We start from the raw sequence: 27,697 nt of genomic DNA, 5'->3' as shown, positions 1-27,697 counted from the left end.
GTATACCTAAATTTTTGGCTTTAAGATTAGCAAGTTTCTGTTCATGGAGATATTTATTAAATTTTTTTGTTTATTATTCCCAGGAACATTTCTTGAAACACTAGATCTCTTAAAATTATTTTATATAGGATAAATATACATTTAAATAAACCTATATGTTTTAAAGGAATATTTCACTTTTTTTTTTTTTAAGAAAAAGAATATTTTCTTTGTTTTAGAACCTACCCGTACGTCATGTGACAACCCAGGAGTGCCACGTCATGGATCTCAGAACAATACATTTGGATTTCAAGTAGGTACTTTATTATTATTTTTTCATGTTTTATCGAGATATAACTGATATATATTACTATATAAATTTAAAGTGTACAGCACAATGATGTGACATATATATTAGGAATGATTACTGCAGTTACATTAGTTGGCATCCATTTCTCATACAGATACAATTAAAAAGGCAAAAAAGAAAAAAATTCCTTATGATTATTAGGACCTATTCTTTTAAGAACTTTCCTGTATATAATACAACAGTGTTATGTATACTCATCATTATTGTAAATTACATATCTAGTACTTATTGCTCTTACAACGAGAAGTTTGTACCTTTTGATTACCTTCCTTCAATTCTCCACGCCCCACCCCCACCTACTGTTCTGGTAACCACAGATCTGATCTCTTTTTGTGCAAGTTTGGATTTATATTGTTGTTGTCATTGTTTATTTTTTTAGATTCCACATGTAAGTGACGTCATATTGTATTTGCCTTTTTCTTGTCTAAGTTATTTGTCAAGTGTGTACTTTAAATAAATGTTTTCATTTAATATAAAACTAAATCAAAACACTTATTTGATTCAGTGCACAAATCCTGTTAATGCAAGTAGAAAAAGAGTCATGCTTATATCTGCATTCATAAACACATTTTAAAAAGGTAACAGCCAAAAAAAGAGTAGAAATAATAGGAAATTAGAAGAAATATATGCCTCAAGATATAGCCTGACTAACCATGAGTATAAAGTAAGAGAAAAATTGGAGAAACCTGTGAGCGTAGAAAAACCTATAAGCAGTAGCTTGTAGGTAAGACAAATATTAAGTGAGGGAGTAAACGAGTAAAATCTACAGGAAATATGGAGACAGTGAGGAAAGGTGTAGATGAAAGAAGTTTAAGGAGAAACTTCTGAGTCAGACTTACCAAATATGTAAAAATGTGGTTATTCAGTAAGACAATAGGACTAAAAGATTTTTTTCTTATAATATATATATATATATAATACTAAAATAATTTTAAACATTATCATTGATGTGGAATATTTCTGAAAAAATAATTTAACCATAACCTATTATTCCACAACACATAGTTGGATTGTTAGAGTACTTTTAACATGCCCAATCATATGTGGCTGACATTCTTTTTCTCTCTTATTCCAGTTTAGATTTTGTGTAGAGATTCAGGAAGATTTTCATTTTAGGGGCCATAGGGGAGCCAAAGTGCATACTGATTCCAAAAGAAAATAGCCAATTTACACGTTACCCAATTGCCTTGTGTCACAGGGTTTTCTAAATTGTGCTATTTTCTGTGAAATTCAGTGTGAACCTGAGGAACATCTATTTCTAAAAGAAGTGCTCATCAAAGGTGCCATATTTCTGCTGCTAAAAATAGTTATCATTTATCTACAGTTCAGGCACAGTATGAACATTGATTTGATAGCTTTTCCAATTCTTCCTATTTGCCTCAGGCCTGTCTAGGTAATACAAAAGTGTTAAGAAGTGTCTTGGTCTCTATTGTGTTGGTGTTTTCAGAAAACTTTAGATTCATATCTCCATAAAATGTTTTATCAACTGATTGAGATCTTGAAAAATAAGCAACTAGGTAAACAGCATTAACCCTCATCATATAAGCCAATAAACTGAAACAAAACAAAGTCAATGGCAGTATTTTTACAGAATACAGAATTTCGGTGTTAGTGTCTATACACTAAATCAGATGACTTTCTAAAGAATCTGTGTCCTTTTTTAGTAAATACCCTTTGAAATAATGGAAATGAATAGAATTGAGTTTAGAATAGTTACTCATTGAAATGAATAGAATCATTCACTCTGCATTTTAAGAATTCTATCATAATCACTGAAAAATGTTATCACAAAGTTAAACTATTATTTAGATATTAAACATATATTAGATCATTATATTCTATCTAGATAAATATGAATAGGCTAGATTTAAGATATGTTAAAATCTAATATGTATAATTATATTAATCTCTATTAAAATTAGAAATGAAATCATAAGTATGTTAAATTATGGATGTCAACTTTCTTACACATTTATGGCAGATATATGTGTATGTCTGTATATATACTTATTATATATATTTATATGTAAATTATGTTTACTAAACCTATGTAGAGCTAACAGAATAAAAAATGCTATGTAATTCTAACTAATATCAATTTATTGGTGGATTCCAAATAAATATGGTCATATATAACTAAAAAAGGCACAGCTAGCAGTTGAGGAAAACCCTTGCTTACAAGAGGAATTATTTTGAACTAGCCTGGTGGGCTGCCGTCTATGGGATCGCATAGCGTTGGATACGACTGAAGCGACTTAGCAGCAGCAGCAGCAGCTTAAAACTAAAGACATTACAAGCCATGTGTGGGTTTGTCCCAGGCCACAAGAAAAGAGATCTGGGTGAGACTCATCAAGCCTAAAATCCAGGAATGGGACAACAGTCCTAAGTCTCTTCCATTACTCTGCATTTGGGTACTTTATTTTCTTTCTCTGTGGATTGGCCGTATGGCAAAAAGTACATCATTTCTGTTTACATCTCAGTTACATGCAGCAAGATGGTCTCATCTCAGTTTCAAATACCCAGAGAAAGAATCAAAATGTTCCAACTTTTGTATCTATCTCTGGTCTGATCAAGTGACCAGTAGTGAGTTAAATAAAATCATAGCTGTGGTTAGCCCACTTCTGGGAGGAACAGGAGAAAAGGGAAGGTTATGAATTGCAGAAGCACTCTGCATTTCTTAATTTTCTTTTTAATATGTTTATTTGTTCATTCTCCTTTTCTATGAAGATTTATGTAGTAGATTTTTGGACATTTATATAATTATTAAAATATAAGAATATATCTCCTGTTGTTAGGACAAATACTCTAGTATTGGAAAAAAAAGTATTCAAAGTATTCTCTCTTTTTATCTAAAATATTGTCACTTGGAACAATTTTAGCTAGTAAGGAAAGTTGCTGTCAAAATGATTGATGCAATGTCCAGATTAATTATGGAGGAAATGCCAAACACAAATATTTTGCTAACTGCTTATTACTCTAAATTGAGCTCTGGTGTTTAGAAGGCACATTATATTGATTTCGGACTTGTTATATAAAAGTATTATAAATATTTTTATTTTTACTTTTAGATATTTAATTCTAAGTTATTTAACACTTGGATATTTAACCCTATCAAAATATCCTTGATGAAAATCTCTGTCTTGACTACAGAGGCTAAAAGGCATCCATGATTGAGGAGTAGGGAGACAGAAATAATCAACTAAAGACAACATGATCAACTGTTTGTGATCATCCAGAATTGGATATAAAGTAATGCTAGAAGTGGATAAAAAGATAAAGGCAAGCCATGTTGAAGAACTTTGAAATTTTGGTGGTTTTTTGCTTTGGGTTTTTTTTTGGGTCATGCCTTGCAGCATGTGGAATAGTTCCCTGATCAGGGATGGAACCCAGACTTTTGGCAGTGAGAGTGAGGAGTCCTAACCACTGGACCACCAGAGAGTTGCCTGCATCTCTATAAAGAAATATAGGTTCTGTTGAGTTGCCTCTGAAACTTGCCTTTCTTACATTTGGTTACTTTATGTGATGATCCCTACAAAATATGTGGAGGTATGATTTTTGGATTAAATGACTTTTCCAAAATAAAAAAAAAACAACTGTAGCAATTATATATGAAATTCAGTTTGTAATTGAAATAAGTACATAAGTATATTGAATGTTACATGGTGTTTTCTTACATTAAATGGTGAATATCATAACATGAATTTTAAAGCAAAAAAGTAAAATTAAACATTTAAAGTTAAAATATTCTAATTATTTTTAATAAAAATTCATAAAACACCTTAATTCAGTTTTTCTCAGGGCCCAAAATTGATGCTCAGTCATTGAAAATCTGTTGCATCTTAAGCATATGTGTTATCTATTTGTTTTTATGACCTTGCCTTTCTACTTCAATTTTGTTAATTTTAATTTATCAAAACTTTATTAGAAGCTGCCTCAATTTTCCTTGAGCAAAATGTTTAGTATAACTATAAAAATACTAAAAAACACCAATATACAACATTTAAAAGAGGGAATGAAGAGTTAAAGATGATGTCATACTTACTAGTTAGATATATCTTATAATTTTTAATGCATTTGCAAACAGCATACTAAAATGAGACAAATTAAAGAAAATTGGAAATTTTTGTGATGCTACTTATTTTTCTACAAATATTCAAATTATTTATGTCAGAAATTATTTATAGTCAGAAGGGAATTTACATGGCAAGTTGAAAAAGGATGCATAGATATGTAAAATATACAATTAAGTGGATTGATCCCTGGCAAAATTATTAATTAATTCAGTAATATTTAGAAAACATTTTATAATATGTTTAGAGCATTTTGAAATATTTAGATTTTTATTTTTGGCTGGCTGCACTGTGGCTTGCCAGATCCTAATTCCCCACCCAGGGATCAAACCCATGTGATCTACACTGAGTATGTAATAATAACCAGTGGACCTCCAGGGAAGTCTCTAGAGAATATTTTGATGATTTATTTGAGTGTAACAAATTCCAAATAAAAGTCAGATTCTAAATTTGTATAACTCTAGATCTATTAAATATTTGATATAGATATTCGTGGGGCTTCCCTGGTAACTCATTCGGTAAAGAATCTGCCTGCAATACAGGAGACCATGGTTTGATCCCTGGATCAAGAATATCCCCTGGAGGAGGAAATGGCTACCCACTCCAATATTTTTGCCTGGGAAATCCCATGGACAGAGGAACCTGGTGGGCTATGGTCTGTGGAGTCCAAGAGTCCGACAGGACTCAGCGGACAGGACTAAACCACCACCCCCAGATATTTGTGAATTTGACAAAAATTTTACGATTTAAATGTGTTAATGATATATGGAAAAACTTTAGATTTTAGTTCTATGGTATCTGGTTAGTATATAAATCAGTATTTATTGTGACTTCAGAAAAGATTACAGATGTTAGGAAAAAGTCTTAAAAGTTTTTTTTAAAAAGCATGTAATCCATCATGTTTCTCATTACTTACTAATATAAAGGTTGCTGAAATAACCCAAATGTACTTTTCAAAGAACAAATAATGATTCAACTTTATTAAATTATGGAAAGGATATCACTGCATTTTAAGAAATGGATAGACATGTTAAACCTTTTTAAGTAGTCAAATAGTTTTATACTAAGTCATTAGTCCCCATCCCTTTAGTTGGTCCAACATTTTCAAGACACTTTCCTAAGCTGTTGATATATGATGGTGAATAACATAGAGCCCTTGGCTGAGAGAAGCTGTTTTGGTGTGTGGGTCAAATGGAATAGATTATTTTATACGATAGGTCGATAACACTGATAAAAATGGAAGGAACTATGGAACCACATAAGAGACAGTTTTCCTGATCTGTTTACTGCAAGGAGAGCTTTCTAGAAACTTTATGTGAGCTAAATCTTTCAGGGCAAGATCTAAGAAAAAGTTAGTTGGAAAATACATTCCATGTGGGAGGGACAGTGTCAATATATGCATGCATTATGGGAACTGCAAAAGTTCAATATTATACGAGCACAATCTGAGTAAAAATAAGTGGTCAACGGTGATGCTAGAGAGATAGCTAGTGATTAGATTATGGAGGCTTTTATCTGCCAAGTTAGCATGGTGTAGCTTTATCTTATGAGGGATAAGTCAGTAAAGATTTTAAAAAGGATAATGTTAAAGTAGAACTTTCATGTTGAACAAATCACTCTAACTTCCGAGTGAAAAATAAATTTAATGTGGTCAAGATTAGAGACGTGGAGACAAGTTAGATGATTATTATAAATGGCTATAATAGTAATTTTCAAAGTTTGATCCTTGATCTGCAGCAGCAATATTACCTAGGAACTTGGAAATGTGGATTTGGGGATCTCCTCTGGATTTACTTAGTCAGAAATTCCTGAGGGAGGCTCAGCTATCTGTGTTTGGAAAAGCCCTTCTGGTGATTAAGATATCTGCTAAAGTTGGAGAATCATTGAGAAATAATGTTGAGGACTGAAATAAGTTGCATATGTGGGGGAAAAGGAAGGGGACAGTTTCAGAAAGATTTAGGAAGTAAAATGGTAGATTAAGAGGAAAGATTTATGGGTGAAGGGTGGTCATTATCTGAGATTCAGCTAGAGTAATATTGCTGGATTGATTGAGGTGGTGGGTTTTGGAGAGCTGGTCTTACAAAAGAACAAAATTGCCAAGTCTATATGATCAGGTGTATAAATCACACAAGGAAGTAAAAAACCTGTAGCACTATATTGCACAACTTCAGGGAGTATGTGAATGGCATGTTCTTAATCCCTGGGAAGATCCCCTGGAAAAGGAAATGGTACTCCAGTATTCTTCTGGGGAATTCCATGGACATAGGAGTCTGGTGGGCTACAGTCCATAGGGTCAGTCACAAAGACTCAGACACGACTGAGGAATTTAGCACATATTGAATACAGCATGAAAAGTGCTCCCTGGAGCAGAGCAGTGTAGTAGCACTGGACAAAATCAGGCTTTAAGAGGGTAAGAAATTTCCTGGATGCAGAGATGAGGCTGTAATGGAAGACATTATATGAGAAAACTGGAAGGATAAAGGTTTTTATGAGAATGACTATTGGAACTAAATGTTTTGGTTGTAGCATAGTTCTTGCTGATAACAAGAATATGAAGATGGTGGAATATAGCTGTCTCAATGTGAAAAGCCCTAAGGCAACAATTGAACATTTTCAGACTGGGGAAGGCTGAAGTGGCAGACTCTAATAATCCTTGTCTTCTCCTGTCTCTAACCCCTTAATAAATCCTGGTAACTTTCTCCCTGTAATATATTTTAAGTAAACAACCTCCTTTCTATATCTGTTGCCACAAGTTGGTCAAACTTTATCCGTTCAAATCTAAAATGGCAACACAAGCTTCATAATTACAATTACTGTTCATCATTCTTCTGTTTTGTGGTTTCCCCATACAGTGGTTAGTTTAATTTTTCAAAAATATTATTCTCTACAGAAATTTTAGTTGCTCTGAAAGCTTTAGAAGTTTTATGGGGTTTTTTTTTTGAGAGATTCAAACACTGTAGCCTGCTATTTGAGATTCTTCAGAAACTGATTATACCTCTGTTCTAATAATTACTGCTGTAATTTATTTAAAGTTTATATCCCATGCCCATATGGAATGAATATATTCTATTTAATTTAATCCTTATATCTCAAGGTAAATAATATCATCTTTACATTTATATAGGGAATTAAGTTTCAAAGAGGAGATATAACTTATTCAAGTAAGATCAGATTCAAAGTTAAAGCCAAGTATACATGCCTCTGGGGTCTATTTTCCTTTTCACCTGTATCTCTTAGTTTACCACTTTTCTCCCAAATCCGCAGTTCACTGTGTAAATTATCTATGTTAACTAACCAAAAGTGCTCTTTTTTCCTAAACTATTAATATCGTGGTATATGTTTTAACCACTATGTATTTTCTCATAATATTCTTATCTTGTCTACTCTTATATCAGTTGTTTTCAAACTTCAGTGCTCATTAAAATCTTTTGGAGGACTTGTTAAATCACAAATAACTGGTTGCTAAGGTTCCAGAGTTGCTATTTCTGACAAGTTCCTAGGTGCTGCTGAGGTTACTGGTCTGGGACCCCACCTTGAGAACCTTTGTTCTATATATTTATACAAATTCAATATCTCTTAAAAGATTCTCTGGAAAAGGAAATAGCAACCCACTCCAGTATTCTTGCCTGGAGAATCCCATGGACGGAGGAGCCTAGCGAGTCCATGGAGTCGCAAAGAGTCAGACACGACTGAGCGACTAACACTAAAAGCTTAGTGCAAATAACGTCTTCCATTGTATTTTTTGTTACCACTATAGCCTTCAGTAAACACCTTCATGTCTAATCTCATATTGCATTTACTGTCTTCCACATTCATTTGCCTCTTATGTTGTTAGTTATCTTTATTTCTGCATATGTCTTTATCCATCTTCATGTATATATCTTTATTTAACTTTGTCTATCTTATGTTTATATATAGCTTATCGACCTTTTGGTATCTTACAAATTTTCTTCAAATTACAATGGCAAAAAGTCTGACTTCTATGTATAAGTTGTATTCAAGTATTTGATGCTGAATGTACACAGAGATCTAAGTTACTTTTTTTCTTTGGTCTTTTTTTCCCCATTTTTTACTTTAAATCAGATATAAGTTTTTTTCCAACTTCTACCATGCAGAATTTCTTTCGAAAGCATTTTATCATCCATATTTTTTTTTCTTTTTTCTGTCTGTTGCTGCATTTGAAGTTACATTGGAACATTTGTTTTTTGTCTGTAATTTGCTTTAGGTGGGAAGTGTTGTGCAGTTCCACTGCAAAAAAGGACATCTTCTTCAAGGGTCTACAACACGGACTTGCCTTCCTGACCTCACATGGAGTGGAATTCAGCCTGAGTGCATACGTAAGTATAAGAAATTATACTTATAAAGGATAAGACTTTATATGCATTATTTTCCAAGTGTGAAAATAAATTTATGTCATGTAAATGGTGAGTCACATTACTTCTAGGTTATTATAAAACATAATTCACATATATAGTGTTATTACTAGAGCATAACCCCATGCCTGGTGAGGAGCATTATTTTTCAAGAAGTCAGAAGGCACAGGGAACAATTTTGTTCTTTTTGTAAAGCTCTTGTAACTGTGTCCAGTTTGGCGACATGGTAATTGTAGATAATGATGATTTTTTGGTTCATGGAAATGTACCTATGAATCTGAAGTACTGTGAGATATAGGAGGTTCCAACATAGTAGTGACTCAATCTTTTTTCACTTGTTAAACTCTCTGAGAACCTGAGTAGAGCTAGAAACATCCATGGAAAAAAATATGCATGTATACCTTAACCAAATCATTGAATATTGCTTAGAATTTCCTTAAGCTTCTAAATGTGCTCTGACCATAAGTTGGAAGAAATTTCTAACGAGATTGCATAAGAACAAAGATTAGTAAACAGTCTTTTCTGAATTATAGCTGGAAATAAATTTTAGCTGGTGAGTTATCCTTCCCCCCCCCCCCCCTCTTATTTCCTCTTTTTAACCTCTTCCTCCATCTTTTTTGGGTGGGGAGAAAAATAAAGAGTAAGCAGGAGTAGAAATACTCATCAGAAAGACATCTAGCCTTTAGGATTTCCTGAAGTCCAAATAAGTCCTGCGAATTTACTCTATCCCTGTCAGAATCACCCAAATAATAATGGGGGCTCATGTGGATCCACAGTTTACTGAAAAGCAGTAGAACACTCCAGTGAGAAGTCATGTCACATGTCTGGCTGGCTTATACTTTATAGCAAAATTCCCTAAAAGAGAATTCCTTAGAGTGTGTATGTACTTTACAGCAGCTGTGTGGGATGTGACTAAACATTTCATAGTAAACCAAGATTCTTTGGAGACCAAGATTCTTTGCATTATATGCAGTTGGCATATAATGATTTAAATAAAATTAAGTAGCTTCTGTTACTACAGAGCATATCAGAATTTCTAATATGTGCCTAATTAGGATTAAGAATATAGCAGAAACACACTATTTGTATTTATTTCCCCAATGAGAATGAAATTTTATTAACTGAGTTATATTAAATATAAGCCATAGAGCATTATTTTTTACATAAGTGTTAAAATACTAGATGTTATTTACAGTTTAGTTGTTTCTCCACTAAGAAAAAAATGGAAAAATTGTTTTCCAAACAAATTTTGTCCACAGAACACTCTTTCTCAGACAAGGTCTATATTCATGAACACATGATTAGTTGTGTCTTGTTTAGCCGGAGAATTCTTCATAGCATCTCTTTTTGACCAAGAAGGGAGTGGTTATCACAAGACACAAAACAAGTAAACTGAGGGGCAGGATCAAGTAGTGTCAGAAGTGAAATAGTGGAGTTAAGACAGAGATTTAGTAATGGGTAAAACCATGGAGAAAAGGAGACAGAAAAATCAAATGAATGAAAAATTACTGCCAGCATATGAACCTAAAATATGGCCAGAAAATGCCATGTGCAAAAAATTATTAAGTTGTACTTTCTACATTAGTAATATTAACAGCAAATCAACATATTGAACTGTGACTGAATTTAACTTTAGAAAACGTGCCTTTTAATTTAAAATGAAAGGTTTCCCCAGTGGCTCAGAGGTAAAGAATCTGCCTGACATACAGGAGACACAGGCGATGTAGGTTCAAACCCTGGGTGGGGAAGATCCCCTGGAGGAGGAAATGACCACCCTCTCCAGTATTCTTGCCTAGAGAATCTCAAAGAATAAGGAGAGATAAGAAAGCCTTCGTCAGCGATCAATGCAAAGAAATAGAGGACAAAAATGCAATAGGAAAGACTAAAGATCTTTTCAAAAAAATTAGAGACACTAAGGGAACATCTCATGCAAAGATGGGTTTGATAAAGGACAGAAATGGTATGGACCTAAAAAAGCAGAAGATATTAAGAAGAGGTGGCAAGAATACACAGAAGAACTGTACAAAAAAGATCTTCAGGACCCAGATAATCATGATGCTGTGATCACTCACACTCACCTAGAGCCAGACATCCTGGAATGTGAAGTCAAGTAAGCCTTAGAAAGTATCACTACGAACAAAGCTAGTGGAGGTGATGGAATTCCAGTTGAGCTATTTCAAATCCTGAAAGATGATACTGTGAAAGTGCTACACTCAATATGCCAGCAAATTTGGAAAACTCAGCAGTGACCACAGGATTGGAAAAGGTCAGTTTTCATTCCAATCCCTAAGAAAGGCAATCCCAAAGAATGCTCACACTACCGCACAATTGCACTCATCTCACACGCTAGTAAAGTAATGCTCAAAATTCTCCAAGCGATGCTTTAGCAATACATGAATCATGAACTTCCAGACATTCAAACTGATTTTAGAAAAGTCAGAGGAACCAGAGATCAAATTGCCAACATTTGCTGGATCATCCATAAAGCAAGAGAGTTCCAGAAAAACATGTATTTCAGCTTTATTGACTATGCCAAAGCCTTTGACAGTGTGGACCTCAATAAACTGGAAAATTCTGAAAGAGATGGTAATACCAGGCCACCTGACCTGCCTCTTGAGAAACCTATATGCAGGTCAGGAAGCAACAGTTAGAACTGGACATGGAACAACAGTCTGGTTCCAAATAGGAAAAGGAGTACATCAAGGCTGTATATTTTCACCCTGCTTATTTAACCTATATGCAGAGTACATCATGAGAAACGCTGGGCTGGAGGAAGTACAAGATGGAATCAAGATTGCCAGAAGAAGTATCAATAACCTCAGAAATGCAGATGACACCACCCGTATGGCAGAAAATGAAGAGGAACTAAAAAGTCTCTTGATGAAAGTGAAAGAAGAGAGTGAAAAAGTTGGCTTAAAGCTCAACATTCAGAAAACTAAGATCATGGCATCTGGTCCCATCACTTCATGGGAAACAGATGGGGAAACAGGAAACAGTGTTAGACTTTATTTTTTGGGACTCCAAAATCACTGCAGATGGTGATTACAGCCCTGAAATTAAAAGACACTTGCTCCTTGGAAGGAAAGTTATGACCAACCTAGATAGCATATTAAAAAGCAGAGATGTTACTTTGCCAACAAAGGTCCATCTAGTCAAGGCTATGGTTTTTTCACTGATTATGTATGGATGTGAGAGTTGGACGGTGAAGAAAGCTGAGTGCTGAAGAATTGATGCTTTTGAACTGTGGTGTTGGAGAAGACTCTTGAGAGTCCTTTGGACTGCAAGAAGATCCAAACATTCCATCCTAAAGGAGATCAGTCCTGGGTGTTCATTGGAAGGCCTGCTGCTGAAGCTGAAACTCCAATACTTTGGCCACTTGATGCAAAGAGCTGACTCATTTGAGAAGACCCTGATGCTGGGAGGGATTGGGGGCAGGAGGAGAAGGGGACAACGGAGGATGATATGGCTGGATGGCATCACCAACTTCATGGACATAAGTTTGAGTAAACTCCAGGAGTTGGTGATGGACGGGGAGGCCTGTCGTGCTGCAATTCATGGGGTTGCAAAGAATCGGACGTGACTGAGCAACTGAACTGAACTGAAGTGAATAAATGAAAAATTACAAATTAATATTTCCTAAACTGGTATATAAAGTTTGAGTTTGATAAACTTTAAGAGTTATCTTACTGCGGGAGTTAATAGATTCTTTAAAATACTAATATATACTGACTCTCCAGAATACATCCATTGTTTTTTCTCTATTTATTTTTTAACATTCACCAGTGTTCCAGAGATGTTTGTTTAGAAAATGCTAGTCTGTAAAAGTATTTACATTTACATTGATAGGCTTTCCTTGATGCGTTGGAATATCTAAAGGTATATTTATATAAAGGCATTGTTGTTTTGTCACTAAGTTATCTCTGACTATTTTGCGACCCCATAAAAGAGTCAGGTTCCTCTGTCCATGGAATTTCCCAGGGAAGAATACTGGAATGGGTGGCCATCCAGGGACTGAACCTGCATCTCCTGCATTAGGTTCATTCTTTACTACTGAGTTACCAAGGAAGCCCGTATAAAGGCATTAACACAGCTATAAAAATATATAATGATTCCAATCTCAAAATTTTTTAACATGTTTATAAAACTGAATATCTTTTTCCCTTTCTTTAACATAGCCCACAGCTGTAAACAGCCAGAAACTCCTGCTCATGCAAACGTAGTAGGAATGGACCTTCCATCCCATGGATATACATTAGTTTATACCTGCCAGCCTGGCTTCTTCTTAGCTGGTGGAACAGAACATAGAGTGTGTAGATCTGATAACACCTGGACTGGAAAAGTTCCAGTTTGTGAAGGTAAGTTTCCTCTATAAAAACTTGCAACAGAAGATTTTGTACTATCTTGGTTTTCCTCAGATATAAGAGACAAAAAATAATAATAATGATTAATTAATTAACTAGGAACAAAAGTAGAGGTGATGTTGTCATTTCATGCTCTGCTTTTTTCTTCTTACCTTCATTACTTTTCCTAGTTCTCTGCTCACAGTAGGTATATTAGTTTTCTAGGGTCACCATAAAAATGTACTACAAGCTGGATGGCTTAAAAAAATAGAAATTTATTCTCTCACAGTTCTGAGGCCAGAAACCTAAACTCAAGGTGTCAGCAAGGCCCTGTATCCTCGGAGGACTCTAGGGAAGAACCATTCCTTACCTCTTCCTAGCTTCCTATGGCTTCTGGCTATCCCTGACTTTCAGGGGCTCCTAAAGGCCTCACTGCTATTTCTGTTTCTATTTTCCACATGACCTTTTTTCCTATGTATCTCTGCATGTCCTCCTCACTTAGAAAAGCAGCAGTCATTGGATTTAAGGATTATCTCAATAATATGTCACCTCAAGATTCCCACCTTTTTACATCTTCAAAAACTCTGTTTCCAAATTAGGTCATGTTCTGAGGTTCCTGGTGAACATAAATTTGGAACATATAATATTCAACCTACTTCAGTAGTGAAAATTTCTCCCAGTATTCCTGAGTTTATATCCTTCTGGTAGAGTAAATCTGGTAGAAAGCCTTTCCCAAAAGTTGGTTAGGAAAGCAGTATCCAGAAGTCTGATTGTCAAAGTTTTTAATGTAATCAATCTCCAAATTCATTTCTCAGTCAGGATTATATGACAGTGTGACCATATCTAGGTGATGTGTTTACCTGCGTAGCTGCTTTACTTGATCAGGACAATCTCTATCTGGACAAGAAATAATGAGTTTACCAAAGGAAGAACGGTTTCCAGAAGAAGGAATAAAGGAAGTTTTTCTAGAATTCTTAATAAAATCATCAATACATTTTTTTCAGGCCTTTAGTTCTTGATGTCTTGAAGCCTTCACAAATGTAAATGACTTTCTCCTTGTGAAATGTTTCACTCTTTGCTTCTGTAGAGTGCTATAGATTTTTTTCTTTTTAAAGTTTTTTCATGATAGAAATTCCTTCTATGTGAGATCTTATTCTTTTATTTACTTGTCATTGTCTTTCTCCACTCTCCTATCCTTTCATCTGCCCTTTTCCAACTAGAATATAAACTCAAAAAAAAAAAAAAAGCCAGAAACTGTGTCAACGTATTTGCAAGTTTAATTTTGATCACTGGAGCAGTGCTTTATATGTGAAAAGTGTTTAATCAGTATTTGTTGAATAAATAAATATTTTATCCCCTCAAATTTCTGGCTACATATTCTCCATTTCCTTTTTAAGCTTAATGTTTTCTCTCTTTTCTAAAGCTCAGTTCTTTTTCTCTCTTCCTTTCACTCAGTGTTCTCTCCCTAGGTGATCTAATTCATCCAAGCCAATGACTTAGTCTCCTCTATGAAGGTTATTTACAAATTAATATTTCTAGCTAATATATCTGCTCTTAGTCCCAGATTTATATTTTCAATTGCTTACCTGATATTGCTTCTTGAATTTCTCAAAGATATTTAAATAATATATGCAAGTATAAACTCATCAATTTCCCTTCACCATTGTTGTCTCTTGATGTTCCCTAACTTACTGATACCATCATCACATAATAAATAGAAATCTAGTAATCACCTTTGACATCTTCCTGTCCCTTTAAGTCCACCAGAATTTTAGTAGCTTTAAACAAAAAAATCTGTCCACTTCTCAGTTTATCATCACTACTATAGCAGTTTAACTCAGCATTATCTCTACTGAGACTACTGAAATGGCCTTCTAATTTCACTGTCCAAATCGATACCTACTTGTTTCCAAATTGTTCTCTATCTTGCAGCCAAGGTGATGTTCACCCAAATAACTTCTCTTTAAAGCCTTTAAAGACATCACATTGTTCTTTGGTCAAAGATGTACATCTTTGCAGGTCCACAAGCACTGCATATCACAGCTGTTTCAACTTTGCAGACATATTCAGCATCGCACAGGATTCTGGGCTCTTCTTGGTTTGGCTTGGAACTTTAAACCTTTCCCTTTGAGTCTAGTCAATTTCGTATGACACCATGGGATACCTTAACAACTTTTTTACTCAGTTCTGCTTCCTCTTTCTTTTTTGTCCGTGCCACAGAGCTTGTGGAATCCTAGTTGCCTGACCAGGGATTGAACCTGGGCCTGGCCTATAAAGGAACCGAGTACTAACCACAAGATCACCAGTGAATTCCCTATAATTTTTAACTCTTAAACATGAAACCTATCCAAATTATTTGTCTTTAAGCAACAGGAACATACCCTTAGCCCTCAGCTTCCATGTTGGAATCAATTGTTTCCCTGTTGATTTATGCCTTTTAAATAAGAAATAGGTTGCAAAAATGCTAAGGCAACACTAATATTCTCTTTGCCACACTGGATTCTGATGAAGATAATTATTAAAGTTGTTAGCTGTACAATAGTAGTGTTGAGTGGGGGCTGAGATGCTATAGTAACAGAACATTTTGGAGAAAATTATGGTATGTCAGAGAAGAAAATTGACAAGGCATCACATTGTGTATGTGTGTGTCTGTATATGTGTGTTATTAATTATATTAAATTTTGTAAATGTTTCTGTTTCTTTTCATAGCTGGTTCCAAAATATTGGTGAAAGATCCTAGACCTGCACTTGGAACACCCAGCCCAAAGCTAAGTGGTTAGTCTTTTCAATTGCTTTTCTAGTAGTCATGGTTTCTAAAGGTGATCATTAACAAAGTGACGACCACTTATTTAGAAAAATATATTTCAGCATGGGAAAATGATGCATTTTACTGTTTGGAATTTGAAATTTGAAAATGTGTATTATAAGATGTTGAACTTCAAGCAGTGTAACACTGTGACATGTTAATATTCCAAAAATATTTTGTATAGTTCTCTCTATAAAATTTCCCTTCAAGAATATCTGCAAATAGCTATAAAATAATGGTAATGTTTTATTTAAAATACTAAAATCAAAATGAGGTTTATAAATAATTTTTAAATGTAATTTTTTTAAAGAAGGAACCAAATACACTTGGAGTTGAGAGTAAAAGTTGACCAACTTCTAGAACTTGTCCAGTCTATTTTCAATGGTTTGATTTAAAACCAAAATTATTTAATCATTAAACGTAGGGAACTTGAAGTCCTATAACCATAATATAATTCCCATTTTATACACTGCCTACCCGAATGCTCTGGAAAAGATACTTTCTATATCTGGCCCTCCATTTCTTTATCTATACAAAAAAACAATAGTAATGATTAGATTAATATGAATGAACTTCATGGAAATGAAGTATAAAGTGCTTAGCTCATGGTAGGGCCTCAGTATATGAAACCTGCTTTTTAACATATTAGTAAATATTATATTTACATGGTAGAAATGAAAAACTACACATAGAATTAAAGCCTCAACATCTAATCTACCTTGGAAATAGATTTGGTCCAGTTGTAATTAGCCAGGTACAATGTTAGAATGTAATATTTGTTGGTCTCAGAAGTTCTCAGTGTACATACGGTGAAACTGTACTGCTTACCAAAAAAAAAAAAAATCAGTCCGAAAAACTGATTTTTTTCAACGGTCAGTGAAAACAGACTGAATTTCTCTAAAGTAACCAGTGAATATGTCATCATAAGAGAGAAAACATTGCATGGAATCAGAAAACCACACTGGTCAATCAATTCCCAGCACTTTCCAAGAAAGATGCTTTATCTGAGAGCCAGAATGGTGCTCAGAATAATAGCTCCAGCACAAAGAGTATAACCCTAGACTCTCTTCAGCAAAACATGGCCAGTGGCCACCAATCAGGTAGACGGGTTTTATAAAAGAATATGGAAGAAGTAAACAAAAAACTAATATGTGTTATATAATATTTTAAAAATTGCTAGTTGCTCAGTCATGTCCAACTCTCTGCAACCCCATGGAGTGGTATATATATATATATACATACATACATATATATATATATATATATATATATATATATACACATATAAATATTTCTCATCAACCAATGAGATAATATATATTTTCTTTAAAGTTTCATGGGAAAACTATGATAATTGAACATATATCAAGAAATAAATAAATCTACATAAATTTCAAAACCCAGTTAGTCTTATTTGACCATAGTGCAGTTGAAAGTCAGTAAGAAAATGTATAATTTTTTTAAATGCTTCAGTGTTTGGAAATTAAGAACAAAATGAATACTAATGAATAACTTATGAATTGAGGAAGAAATTAAAATGGACAATATAACAACAGAACTTAATTATGCTGAAAAATCTAAATATCAAAACTTGGGGACTAGAAGCTGTAAAGATGTGAAGGAAATATAAATCTTTAAACCCTTATATTAGAAGAAAAGAAAACCTCGGAATTGATTAATGTCCTATTAAGAATACATAAAAAGTATAATGGAATGACAAAAATAAAGCAGAATTCAATATAATAAAAATGAACAAATAAACCAAAAAAATCTGAAGATATAATGAAAAAAATCTCAACAGAGCCAAAGGTAGTTATTTTATAAAATGTTCAAAGTGAAAAATTTCTGGTAAGACTGATCAAGAAAGGAACAAAAATTAAATAACATTTCAAAAGGAAATGTGACTAACTAGAGAATATATTGAATAAATTAATAATATATAACAGAAAATACCAGACCACCTTACCTGCCTCCTGAGAAATCTGTATACAAATTGAGAAGCAACAGTTAAAACTGGGCATGGAACAATGGACTTGTTCAAAATTGGTATAGGAGTACATCAAGGTTGTATTCTGTCATCATTCTTATTCACCTTATATGCAGAGTACATCATGCAAAATGCTGGACTGGATGAAGCTCAAGCTGGAATCCAGATTGCCAGGAGAAATATCAATTTCCTCAGATATGCAGATAACACCACCCTAATGGAAGAAAACAAAGAGGAACTAAAGAGCTTCTTGATGAAGGTGAAATAGGAGAGTGGAAAAGTTGGCTTAAAACTGAACATTCAAAAAACTAGGATCATGGCATCGAGTCCCATCACTAAACGGCAAATAGATGGGGGAAAAATGAAAACAATGACAGACTTTTATTTTCTTGGACTGCAAAACCACTGTGAATGGTGAATGCAGCTATGAAATTAAGACACTTGCTCTTTGGAAGAAAAGCTATGACAAACCAGTACAACATATTAAAAAGCAGAGACATCACTTTGCTGACAAAGGTCCATTTAGTCAAAGCTATGGTTTTGTCAAAGCTACAGATGTGAGAGTTGGACTATACTATGAAGAAGGCTGAGTGCCAAAGAATTGATGTTTTCGAACTGTGGTGTTGGAGAAGACTCTTGAGAGTCCTTTGGACAGCAAGGAGATTAAACCAGTCAATCAGAAAGGAAATCAGTCCTGAATATTCATTGGAAGGACTGATACTGAAACTGAAGCTCCTATACTTTAGCCACCTGATTTGAAGAGTTGACTCATTGGAAAAGACCCTGGGAAAGATTGAAGGCAGGAGGAAAAGGGGGTGATAGAAGATGAGATGGTTGGATGGCATCACTGAATCAATGGTCATGAGTGATAGTAGCTCAGTTGTGTCCAACTCTTTGCAACCCCATGGAGCCAGCCAGGCTCCTCTGTCCATGGCATTTTCAAGGCAAGAATACTGGAGTGGGTTGCCATTTCCTTCTCCAGGGTAATGGACATGAGTTTGTGCAAAACTCCAGGAGATAGTGTAGGACAGGGAAATCCATGGGGTCACAAAAAATCAGATACAACTTAGTGACTAAACAACAGAAAATACATAATTATCAATTTTTAAAAAGTTAAATATTGGCAAGTTACTCAAAAAGTGTATCTTAACATAACTAATAGGAGAAAAATGAACCATACTATAAGAAATAAAGTAGTAGTTAAAGCTAGTTTCACAAGAAAAAAATATGCCTCTACTAATAAGCTCTACAGAATTTTGAAGGAGTGGAACAGATCATCTCAGTTTTATAAAAACTATTAAAGAAACTCATTTTATGGATCCAATATAACTCTAATAACTCAAGTAAATAGACATTATAAAAATGAAAAAATTATAGGCCCATTTGATGTAGGATTATACATTAAAAAGTCCTACTTAAAACCTTAGTGAATTAAATACAGTTGACTCTTGAACAGCAAGTGGGTTAAAGGTGATAGGCTCTCAGTGCAATCAAAAACCCTGTATATAGCTTGTAGTTAACCCTCAGTCTGTGTTTCTTCTTTACTCAAGATTTCTTTGTATTTGTGATTTTACATCCATGAATTCAGCCAATCATCAATCAGTATAGTAGTACTCTAGTATTTACTATTGAAAAAAATCTCTGCATAAGTGGAGCCTCATAGTTTAAATCCATGTTGTTCAAGGATCAACTGTACACCATTATCATAAAGATAAAACATTATCAACAAATTATTTTGATGATAGATATACATAGATATTTTCATGATATGTAAATAATCCTTAAACATAATCTATCACATTAAAAAAGTAGCATCACAAATTATGAACATCACAAGACTTGTACAGAAACTATTTTATAAGATTGAACATCTGTTTATAATTTTTTAAGAGTTTTAATAAATTAGAAAGAAAAAGAATGTCTTTAACCTGGGTAAAGGTAGCTATAAAACTCTTGAGCAATTTCATCTAAAGTGGGAAAATATTAGAAACATTTCTTTTAAAATCATGACACAGTGATTAGACTACCCCAAAGAAACAATAATTTGGTAGTGGTATCAAAGTCAGGAACATGGCAGTGCTATGAGGCCCATGAAGCAAAGTTTAAGTTAAAAAATATCTTGGAAAAGAAAAGATCATAATCATCATTGTCGTCCTCCTTTTCATTGTGCTTCACATCAGCTTTAGTTGGATAACATTTTAGAGTTTATAAGAACTACTGAATAAATAGTATAAATCTTTAATTTAGATCACATTTAAAACTCACATTAGGCTCAACAATAGAAAGTATTATCATCTCCGTTGTACATAGGGATTTAAATGACTAAATGGTGTCTACCTCCCATCCTATCATGATTCACATTTCTCGGTTGTGTGTGGGAAAGGTGGAGGGTGGTGGTGGCATGCTGGAGCCTCAAGCTAGAGCTCTGCTCTAGCCAGTTCTGTGCATTCTTCCAAACTCTGCATTCAGTGTTGTCATGTTCATGGTTTGAAATCTGCAGTTATGGAAATATATACACTATAGAATCAGCAAATACTATTAATACAAATCAATTTGTCAATTTGTTTTCTGAAGTGCCAGTTGTTAAATGTTTACAACCACATCAATAATTTATCCTGATACAGAGTAGCTGCTGCCACTACCTACTTCTTTCCATTGCTGTGTTCTTCTGCCATTGGAGTGCTTTTTAATCTCGTTCAACCAACTTTCTTAATTCCCCTAAGCACCATGGACAAATCACCAGATGTAGCAGATTTTTGTTAAATATTCAGAAGTAGCAAACAGAAATCATAGTATAGGCCAGGGGAAAATAAACAATGAGAAAGATAAGAATAGCACATTTGTTGTGTACCTACTAATTTGCCAGGCACTGCTATTAGAATATCTTTCTCCCTTGCTGTTCCTCTTACCCTCCACCTGTGAGTCCATTACATCCAAATTCCAGAACTTTCTAGTGCAGGATAATTTGTCACTCCCTTCTTCAAAATTATTTTAAATTAAATAATTAAAAGGTATATTTTTTAAATTAACTGCTCTTTAAGTTGAATGGTTCTATTAAGACCTCCAAGACTTTCAAGAACTAACATCCCCAAAAGATGTCCTTTTCATTATAGGGGACTGGAATGCAAAAGTAGGAAGTCAAGAAACACCTGGCGTAACAGGCAAATTTGGCCCTAGAGTACAGAATGAAACAGAGCAAAGGCTAATAGAGTTCTGTCAAGGGAATGCACTGGTCACAGCAAACACCCTCTTCCAACAACACAAGAGAAGATTCTACACATGGACATCACCAGATGGTCAACACTGAAGTCAGACTGATTATATTCTTTTCAGTCAAAGATGGAGAAGCTTTATACAGTCAGCAAAAACAAAATCAGGAGCTGACTGTGACTCAGATCATGAACTCCTTATTGCCAAATTCAGACTTAAATTGAGGAAAGTGGGGAAAACCACTAGACCATTCAGGTATGACCTAAATCAAGTCTGTTATGACTATACAGTGGAAGTGAGAAATAGATTTAAGGGACTAGATCTGATAGACAGGGTGCCTGATGAACTATGGACAGAGGTTCATGACGTTATTCAGGAGACAGGAATTAAGACCATCCCCAAGAAAAAGAAGTGCACAATGGCTATCTGAGGAGGGCTTACAAATAGCTGTGAAAAGAAGGGAAGCAAAAAGCAAAGGAGAAAAAGGAAAAAATACTCATTTGAATGCTGAGATCCAAAGAATAGCAAGGAGAAATGAGAAGCCTTCCTCAGCAATCAAAGCAAAGAAATAGAGGAAAACAATAGAATGGGAAAGACTAGAGATCAATTCAAGAAAATTAGAGATACCAAGGGAACATTTCAGGCAAAGATGGGCTCAAAAAAGGACAGAAGTGGTATGGACCTAACAGAAGCAGAAGATATTAAGAAGAGGGCAAGAATACACAGAAGAACTGTACAAAAAAGATCTTCATGACCCAGATAATCATGATGCTGTGATCACTCACACTCACCTAGTGCCAGACATCCTGAAATGTGAAGTCAAGTGGGTCTTAGGAAGCATCACTATGAACAAAACTAGTGGAGGTGATGGAATTCCAGTTGAACTATTTCTAATCCTAAAAGATGATGCTGTGAAAGTGCTGTACTCAATATGCCAGCAAATTTAGAAAATTCAGCAGTGGTCACAGGACTAGAAAAGTCAGTTTTCATTCTAATCCCAAAGAAAGGCAATCCCAAAGAATGCTCAAACACCACACAGTTGCACTCATCTCACACGCTAGTAAAGTAATGCTCAAAATTCTCCAAGCCAGGCTTCAACAATACATGAACCATGAACTTCCAGATGTTCAAGCTGGTTTTAGAAAAGGCAAAGGAGCCAGAGATCAAATTGCCAACATTGGCTGGATTATTGAAAAAGCTAGAGAGTTTCAGAAAAACACCTATTTCTGCTTTATTGACTATGCCAAAGCCTTTGACAGTGTGGATCACAGCAGACTGTGGAAAATTCTGAAAGAGATGGGCATGGCAGACCACCTGACCTGCCTCTTGAGAAACCTGTATGCAGGTCAGGAAGCAACAGTTAGAACTGGACATGGAACAACAGTCTGGTTCCAAATAAGAAAAGGAGTACATCAAGGCTGTGTATTGTCACCCTGCTTATTTAACTCATATGCAGAGTACATCATGAGAAATGCTGGGCTGGAGGAAGCACAAACTGGAATCAAGATTGCTGGGAGAAATATCAGTAACCTCAGATATGCAGATGTCACCACCCTTATGGCAGAAAGTGAAGAAGAACTAAAGAGCCTGTTGATGAAAGTGAAAGAGAGTGAAAAAGTTGGCTTAAAGCTCAACATTCAGAAAACTAAGATCATGGCATCCGATTCCATCACTTTATGGGAATTAGATGGGGAAATAGTGGAAACAGTGTCAGACTATTTTTTTTTGGCTCCAAAATCACTGCAGATGGTGCTTGCTGCTATGAAATTGAAAGACGCTTGCTTCTTGGAAGGAAAGTTATGACCAACCTAGACAGCATATTAAAAAGCAGAGACAGTGCTCGCTTCAGCAGCACATATACTAAATTTGGAACAATATAGAGAAGATTAGCATGACCCCTGAGCAAGGATGACATGCAAATTCATGAAGCGTTCCATATTTAAAAAAAAAAGAAAAGAAAAAGCAGAGACATTACTTTGTCAACAAAGGTCCATCTAGTCAAAGCTGTGGTTTTTCCAGTGGTCATGTTTGGATGTGAGAGTTGGACTATAAAGAAAGCTGTGCGCCAAAGAATTGATGCTTTTGAACTGTGGTGTTGGAGAAGACTCTTGAGAGTCCCTTGGACTGCACGGAGATCCAACCAGTCCATCCTAATGGAGATGAGTCCTGGGTGTTCATTGGAAGGACTGATGTTGAAGCTGCAACTCCAGTACTTCGGCCACCTGATGCGAAGAACTGACTTATTTGAAAAGATCCTGATGCTGGGAAAGATTGAGGGCAGGAGGAGAAGGGGACAACAGAGGATGAAATAGTTGGATGGCCTCTCTGACTCAGTTGGCATGGGTTTTGGTAGACTCGGGCAGTTGGTCATGGATGGGGAGGCCTGGCGTGCTGCCGTTAATGGAGTCGCAAAGAGTCGGACACAACTGAGCTACTGAACTGAACTGAACCAAAGTTGCTTACCAAGTCAAGGACTTTTTACCAGTACATTGTATCACATTTTTAGGTAAGGTCTCCTTTACATGCAGAGCATAGTTGTGTGGTTTGAGGTTTGGGGACAGAGTGCCACTCTTAGGATGAGTTGCAAAGGCCCCTGAGTCAGGACTATGGATTTTTCATGATACTAATTGCATGCTCTCTCTCTCTCTATATATATATGTATATATATATGTATATATGTGTATAATACTCTACTATATAATGATATATAAGGCCCAAATAGTAAAAATTTTTACTATTTTATCTGTATAATAATAATGATAGCAACTAACACTTAGCAAAACTTCATATTCATTTAATCTTCCTTGTAAACTCTATGGTAATTCCACATTAATGATAAGGAAATTCAGGTTTAGAGAGTTAAGTAATTTAGGAGAAACCACACAATGTAAATTGTAAAGGAGGGACTTAAGTATCAATACAAGCATTCTAGCTCCAGTACTTGCACTTCTGGTCTCTGCTATATTGCTTCTGAATTATCGAATACAATAAAACAACTCAACTCATGAGTGCACTTTGTATTCATCTTCTACCATAGCTTTATTTGTTTGCTGAGTAGATTTCAGGGAATGTACAATTTGTAACTTCAGTTTCTGTGATTGGAGCAGTAAGAATTGTGATGGGTGTAGAGAAAATCAGGTAACAAATGTCAATACTGTGTTAGAAAGAAAAAAAGAAAGGTTTTTCTCCAAATCTATGTTATTCATTCACTCACACAAACAGGCATGGCTGTTTTGAAGGATTGATATCTAAAATGTGCTTTATTGTGATGTAGAGGATTAACGGAAGCTTTTTTCAGCCTCTTACCAGGATCTAAGTAGACTTTGAAACATCTAATTTATATTGGTTATAAATTACATTACTATTTTATATAAATATAATGTCTTATTTATTTGTATGCATTTAATATTAAGAATGTTTCTTCTTTGGGTGAAAATTTTATAGTAGAATATTCTTTGATTCTACCACAACTCATCTCTTTCCCATGAGAGTTCACCAATTCTAGTGACAATTCTTTTATTTCTAAAAATACTTGTAAACCTCAAAGCTGTGAGGAGCAAACCAAGGGAACCCTGTTCTTCCTCAGGAGCACCTATTATTGAAATAACTGAGTTCAGTGTTCTGTAAAGGAGACAAGGAGCATCCTTCCTGCCAGTCTTCCAAGGCTGCTCAGCAAGGGAGTTTTTAACTCCATGTCCTTCTTCCTGTGAGCCTATCTCTGCTGCTAGGTGAAGAGCAGGCGTCCTGGAATTTGTATATAGACTGACTTGACTCAATAAAATATTTTTATTTTCCTTCTGAAAGAAAGATATTATATGAAGCCAAATATAAGTAAATGGCATTTAGCTGGATTCTCAGTCTTAACGTCTTTAATTGGTGTGGCTTACTTATCTCTCATTGATGATGATGTATGTACAAATCTAGGCTATCATTATTTTGGTTTATTCTAAAAAGATTCAAACACATATGTGAAAAATTTATTTTATAATGCACCTTCTTTTTCTTGTATATTTAGAAAAATGATTATTCTATGAACTAATACTTATACTTAATACTAATACTTAATGCTTATATTTATAGGGCACTGTAAAATTTTTTATTTATGTTTTAATAATTAATACATTTTAATAATTGATGTTTATGTTTAATTTGTTCACAGTTCCTGATGATGTGTTTGCCCAGAATTATATATGGAAAGGCTCTTACAATTATAAAGGAAGGAAGCAACCCATGACCTTGACAGTTACCAGTTTCAATGCTTCCACTGGGAGAGTCAATGCAACACTCAGCAATAGCAACATGGAACTGCTACTTTCAGGTATCACTTTAAAGAAAAGAAACATTTCTTTCATGCCTTTATTTCCATCATCTCATCATTTTTATTAGTGATTTTTATACTGTGTAGTATTTGCTTTATTTCTGGTGGCATTCATAATTCATTCAGAAATAAGGCTTTCTGGTTTGATTGATGTATGTATATTACTACACAGATATAAAACTCTGTGATTCTGAAATAAGCTCCCTCAAGAATATTTTTACATGGTTAGAACGACATGTCATGAAATAGAACAGAACTTTTAATTTGAATGTAACTAACTCTTTCTCTATTCTCATAACACCAAAGAGACTGGATCAGTGATTTGCAAGCTGTTTTATCATCAACAAATCATGTCTTCAGATGAGACTGTTTAGGAGGACACTATAATTTAAGATGGAAAATGTAGGGCTACACTACCTTAATTAGGCAAAAGGAACCCAGAGCCCTATCCATCTTCTCAGCCTTCTCAAGTTTCTTTGATCTAGCGCAAACTTCCCCCATTATCTTTGATTACTATGGTTTTTCTGACATTCAGATGTTTCCTCTAATGTAATCTTGTCAACAGTACTCCTGATGATCCTGGGTAAAGTAGCCTTCACATTACAAATAGACTCACTCTGTTAGTTACAGGCAGTCTTGTCTTATTTCATTTTCTTCTTTTCATTATTTGAAAGTATAGCATAGTGTAGTATAGCATAGCATGGCATGACATGACTTGAAATGACATGACATGACATAATTTGTGTCTACTCCAACAATTCAAGCCCTAAGAGAGCACCTCTTTGCCTTCCAGCTCATTACTGCACCTCAGAGGTTAGAGATGAAACTGGGGCAAAATTGGTCTCAATGAATTTGAGCTATTGTTCTCATTTAAAGATATATTTTAAAAGTATTGATACTGAAAATATGTAATGTGTATACTTAAACATCTTGACTATATATCTCATATAATTATTAATAGTGAATTTGTGGTATAAATAAAGTAGGAAATAAAATTTTATCTATTGATGTTATAAATTTTACAAGAACTATACAGCATCATTTTGTATTATTGAATGGCTCTACACTAAACCCAAAATAAAAGTATTAGAAGTTAATGTGTATTGTAATTTTAAATATATATACAGTTACATGATATAAGTTGAATTAAAGGAATGCATTTAAATTGTGACTACTGATCTATTTAATTTTGAAACATGAGTTTTTTTTTTTCTGTAAGAAAGTTGGCACTAAGTAAATATATATTTATCCTAATCAAATTTCTACAAATATAGAAAAATAAACATAAATAATTAGACCAATTTAACTTGCTATCACTGTCTACATAGAGTTAATTATAACATTTTTCCAGCAACTTTGGTTACTTTTGTGTCTTTTCTCTATTATAATTTACTTTTGATCGAGATCTATGTATTATATTTATGATACCTTATTGCTTAGGTGAAATAGTAAGTGAATGAATTAATGAGTCATTTCAACCATCAGTTAATCACAAAATTTTTACTTAGAATCTGATTTTCTACAGTTCCCCCAAAACACATTTATATTACAGCTTATTCCTACTCTCAGAGTACTCCTATTCAGGGAAAAATAAAATGAATACATTTGCTTTTCTTCTTTATGCCACATTCTGTATTTACTTTCTTCAACTAAAAATTCTACTTGATTTTTGTGATCCAGCTCAAATACTCTTTCTTAATAAGCATTTCCTAATCACTCCGGTTTAAAATGATCCTTCTTTCTTTTGGCCTTTAATTCATCATATTCTCTATCTCTGTCATTATATCCCCTATTTCATCAGAAATTATTGTAAGCATCACATATTTCTATAGGAAGCACATATTCATCTTCGTGGTTCCAGTAGCACCTCGAATATTCTTTCCAAGGATGGGCATGTAATTAATTATTGAGGAAAATGTCAAGAGTTTCAACATTTGATTCATACCCTTGAGTATTTTAAATCTGACTGATGGAATAAATCATTTTTACAACAATCATGGAATTATATTATTGACAAAAATAATATTTGATTTTAATAGCATAGGTAATTTAAACCCCACAGTAAGAGTTAAGTTGAGAATTTCAGCTGAGAGAGCGCTATATATTACAAGATTTGTGAGAAAGCATTCTGGGTGAAACTGGACTTGATTTGTTGCTTTTTTTTCTTTTCCTATCACATGTATTTAATATATATTTAAGGAGCTATAGATAATAAAGTGAAACATAACTATTTGCAAAATTAGT

General features: G+C 34.3%; 1 protein-coding gene and 1 non-coding gene across 4 annotated transcripts in view; both read left to right on the top strand.

The window, feature by feature from the left end:
• Positions 1-27,697, top strand: part of CSMD3 (CUB and Sushi multiple domains 3) — a 1,308,014-nt gene that overhangs the window by 1,270,875 nt on the left and 9,442 nt on the right. For all 3 annotated transcript variants that reach the window (XM_065902671.1, XM_065902670.1, XM_065902669.1), the window contains 5 exons: positions 219-292; positions 8,645-8,756; positions 12,968-13,147; positions 15,842-15,907; positions 25,295-25,453. In XM_065902671.1, coding sequence (XP_065758743.1) covers positions 219-292; positions 8,645-8,756; positions 12,968-13,147; positions 15,842-15,907; positions 25,295-25,453 — 591 coding nt within the window. The remainder of the gene's footprint in view (positions 1-218; positions 293-8,644; positions 8,757-12,967; positions 13,148-15,841; positions 15,908-25,294; positions 25,454-27,697) is intronic.
• Positions 22,972-23,078, top strand: LOC136145352 (U6 spliceosomal RNA). Its single transcript, XR_010658788.1, has one exon. It is a non-coding gene; the product is annotated as a U6 spliceosomal RNA (small nuclear RNA).

The sequence above is a fragment of the Muntiacus reevesi genome, chromosome 12 (assembly GCF_963930625.1).
Source record: "Muntiacus reevesi chromosome 12, mMunRee1.1, whole genome shotgun sequence".
In the NCBI taxonomy this organism is placed as follows: Eukaryota; Metazoa; Chordata; class Mammalia; order Artiodactyla; family Cervidae; genus Muntiacus; species Muntiacus reevesi.
Note: the sequence above shows the minus strand (reverse complement) of the source record. Positions and strands in the feature narration are given on the sequence as shown.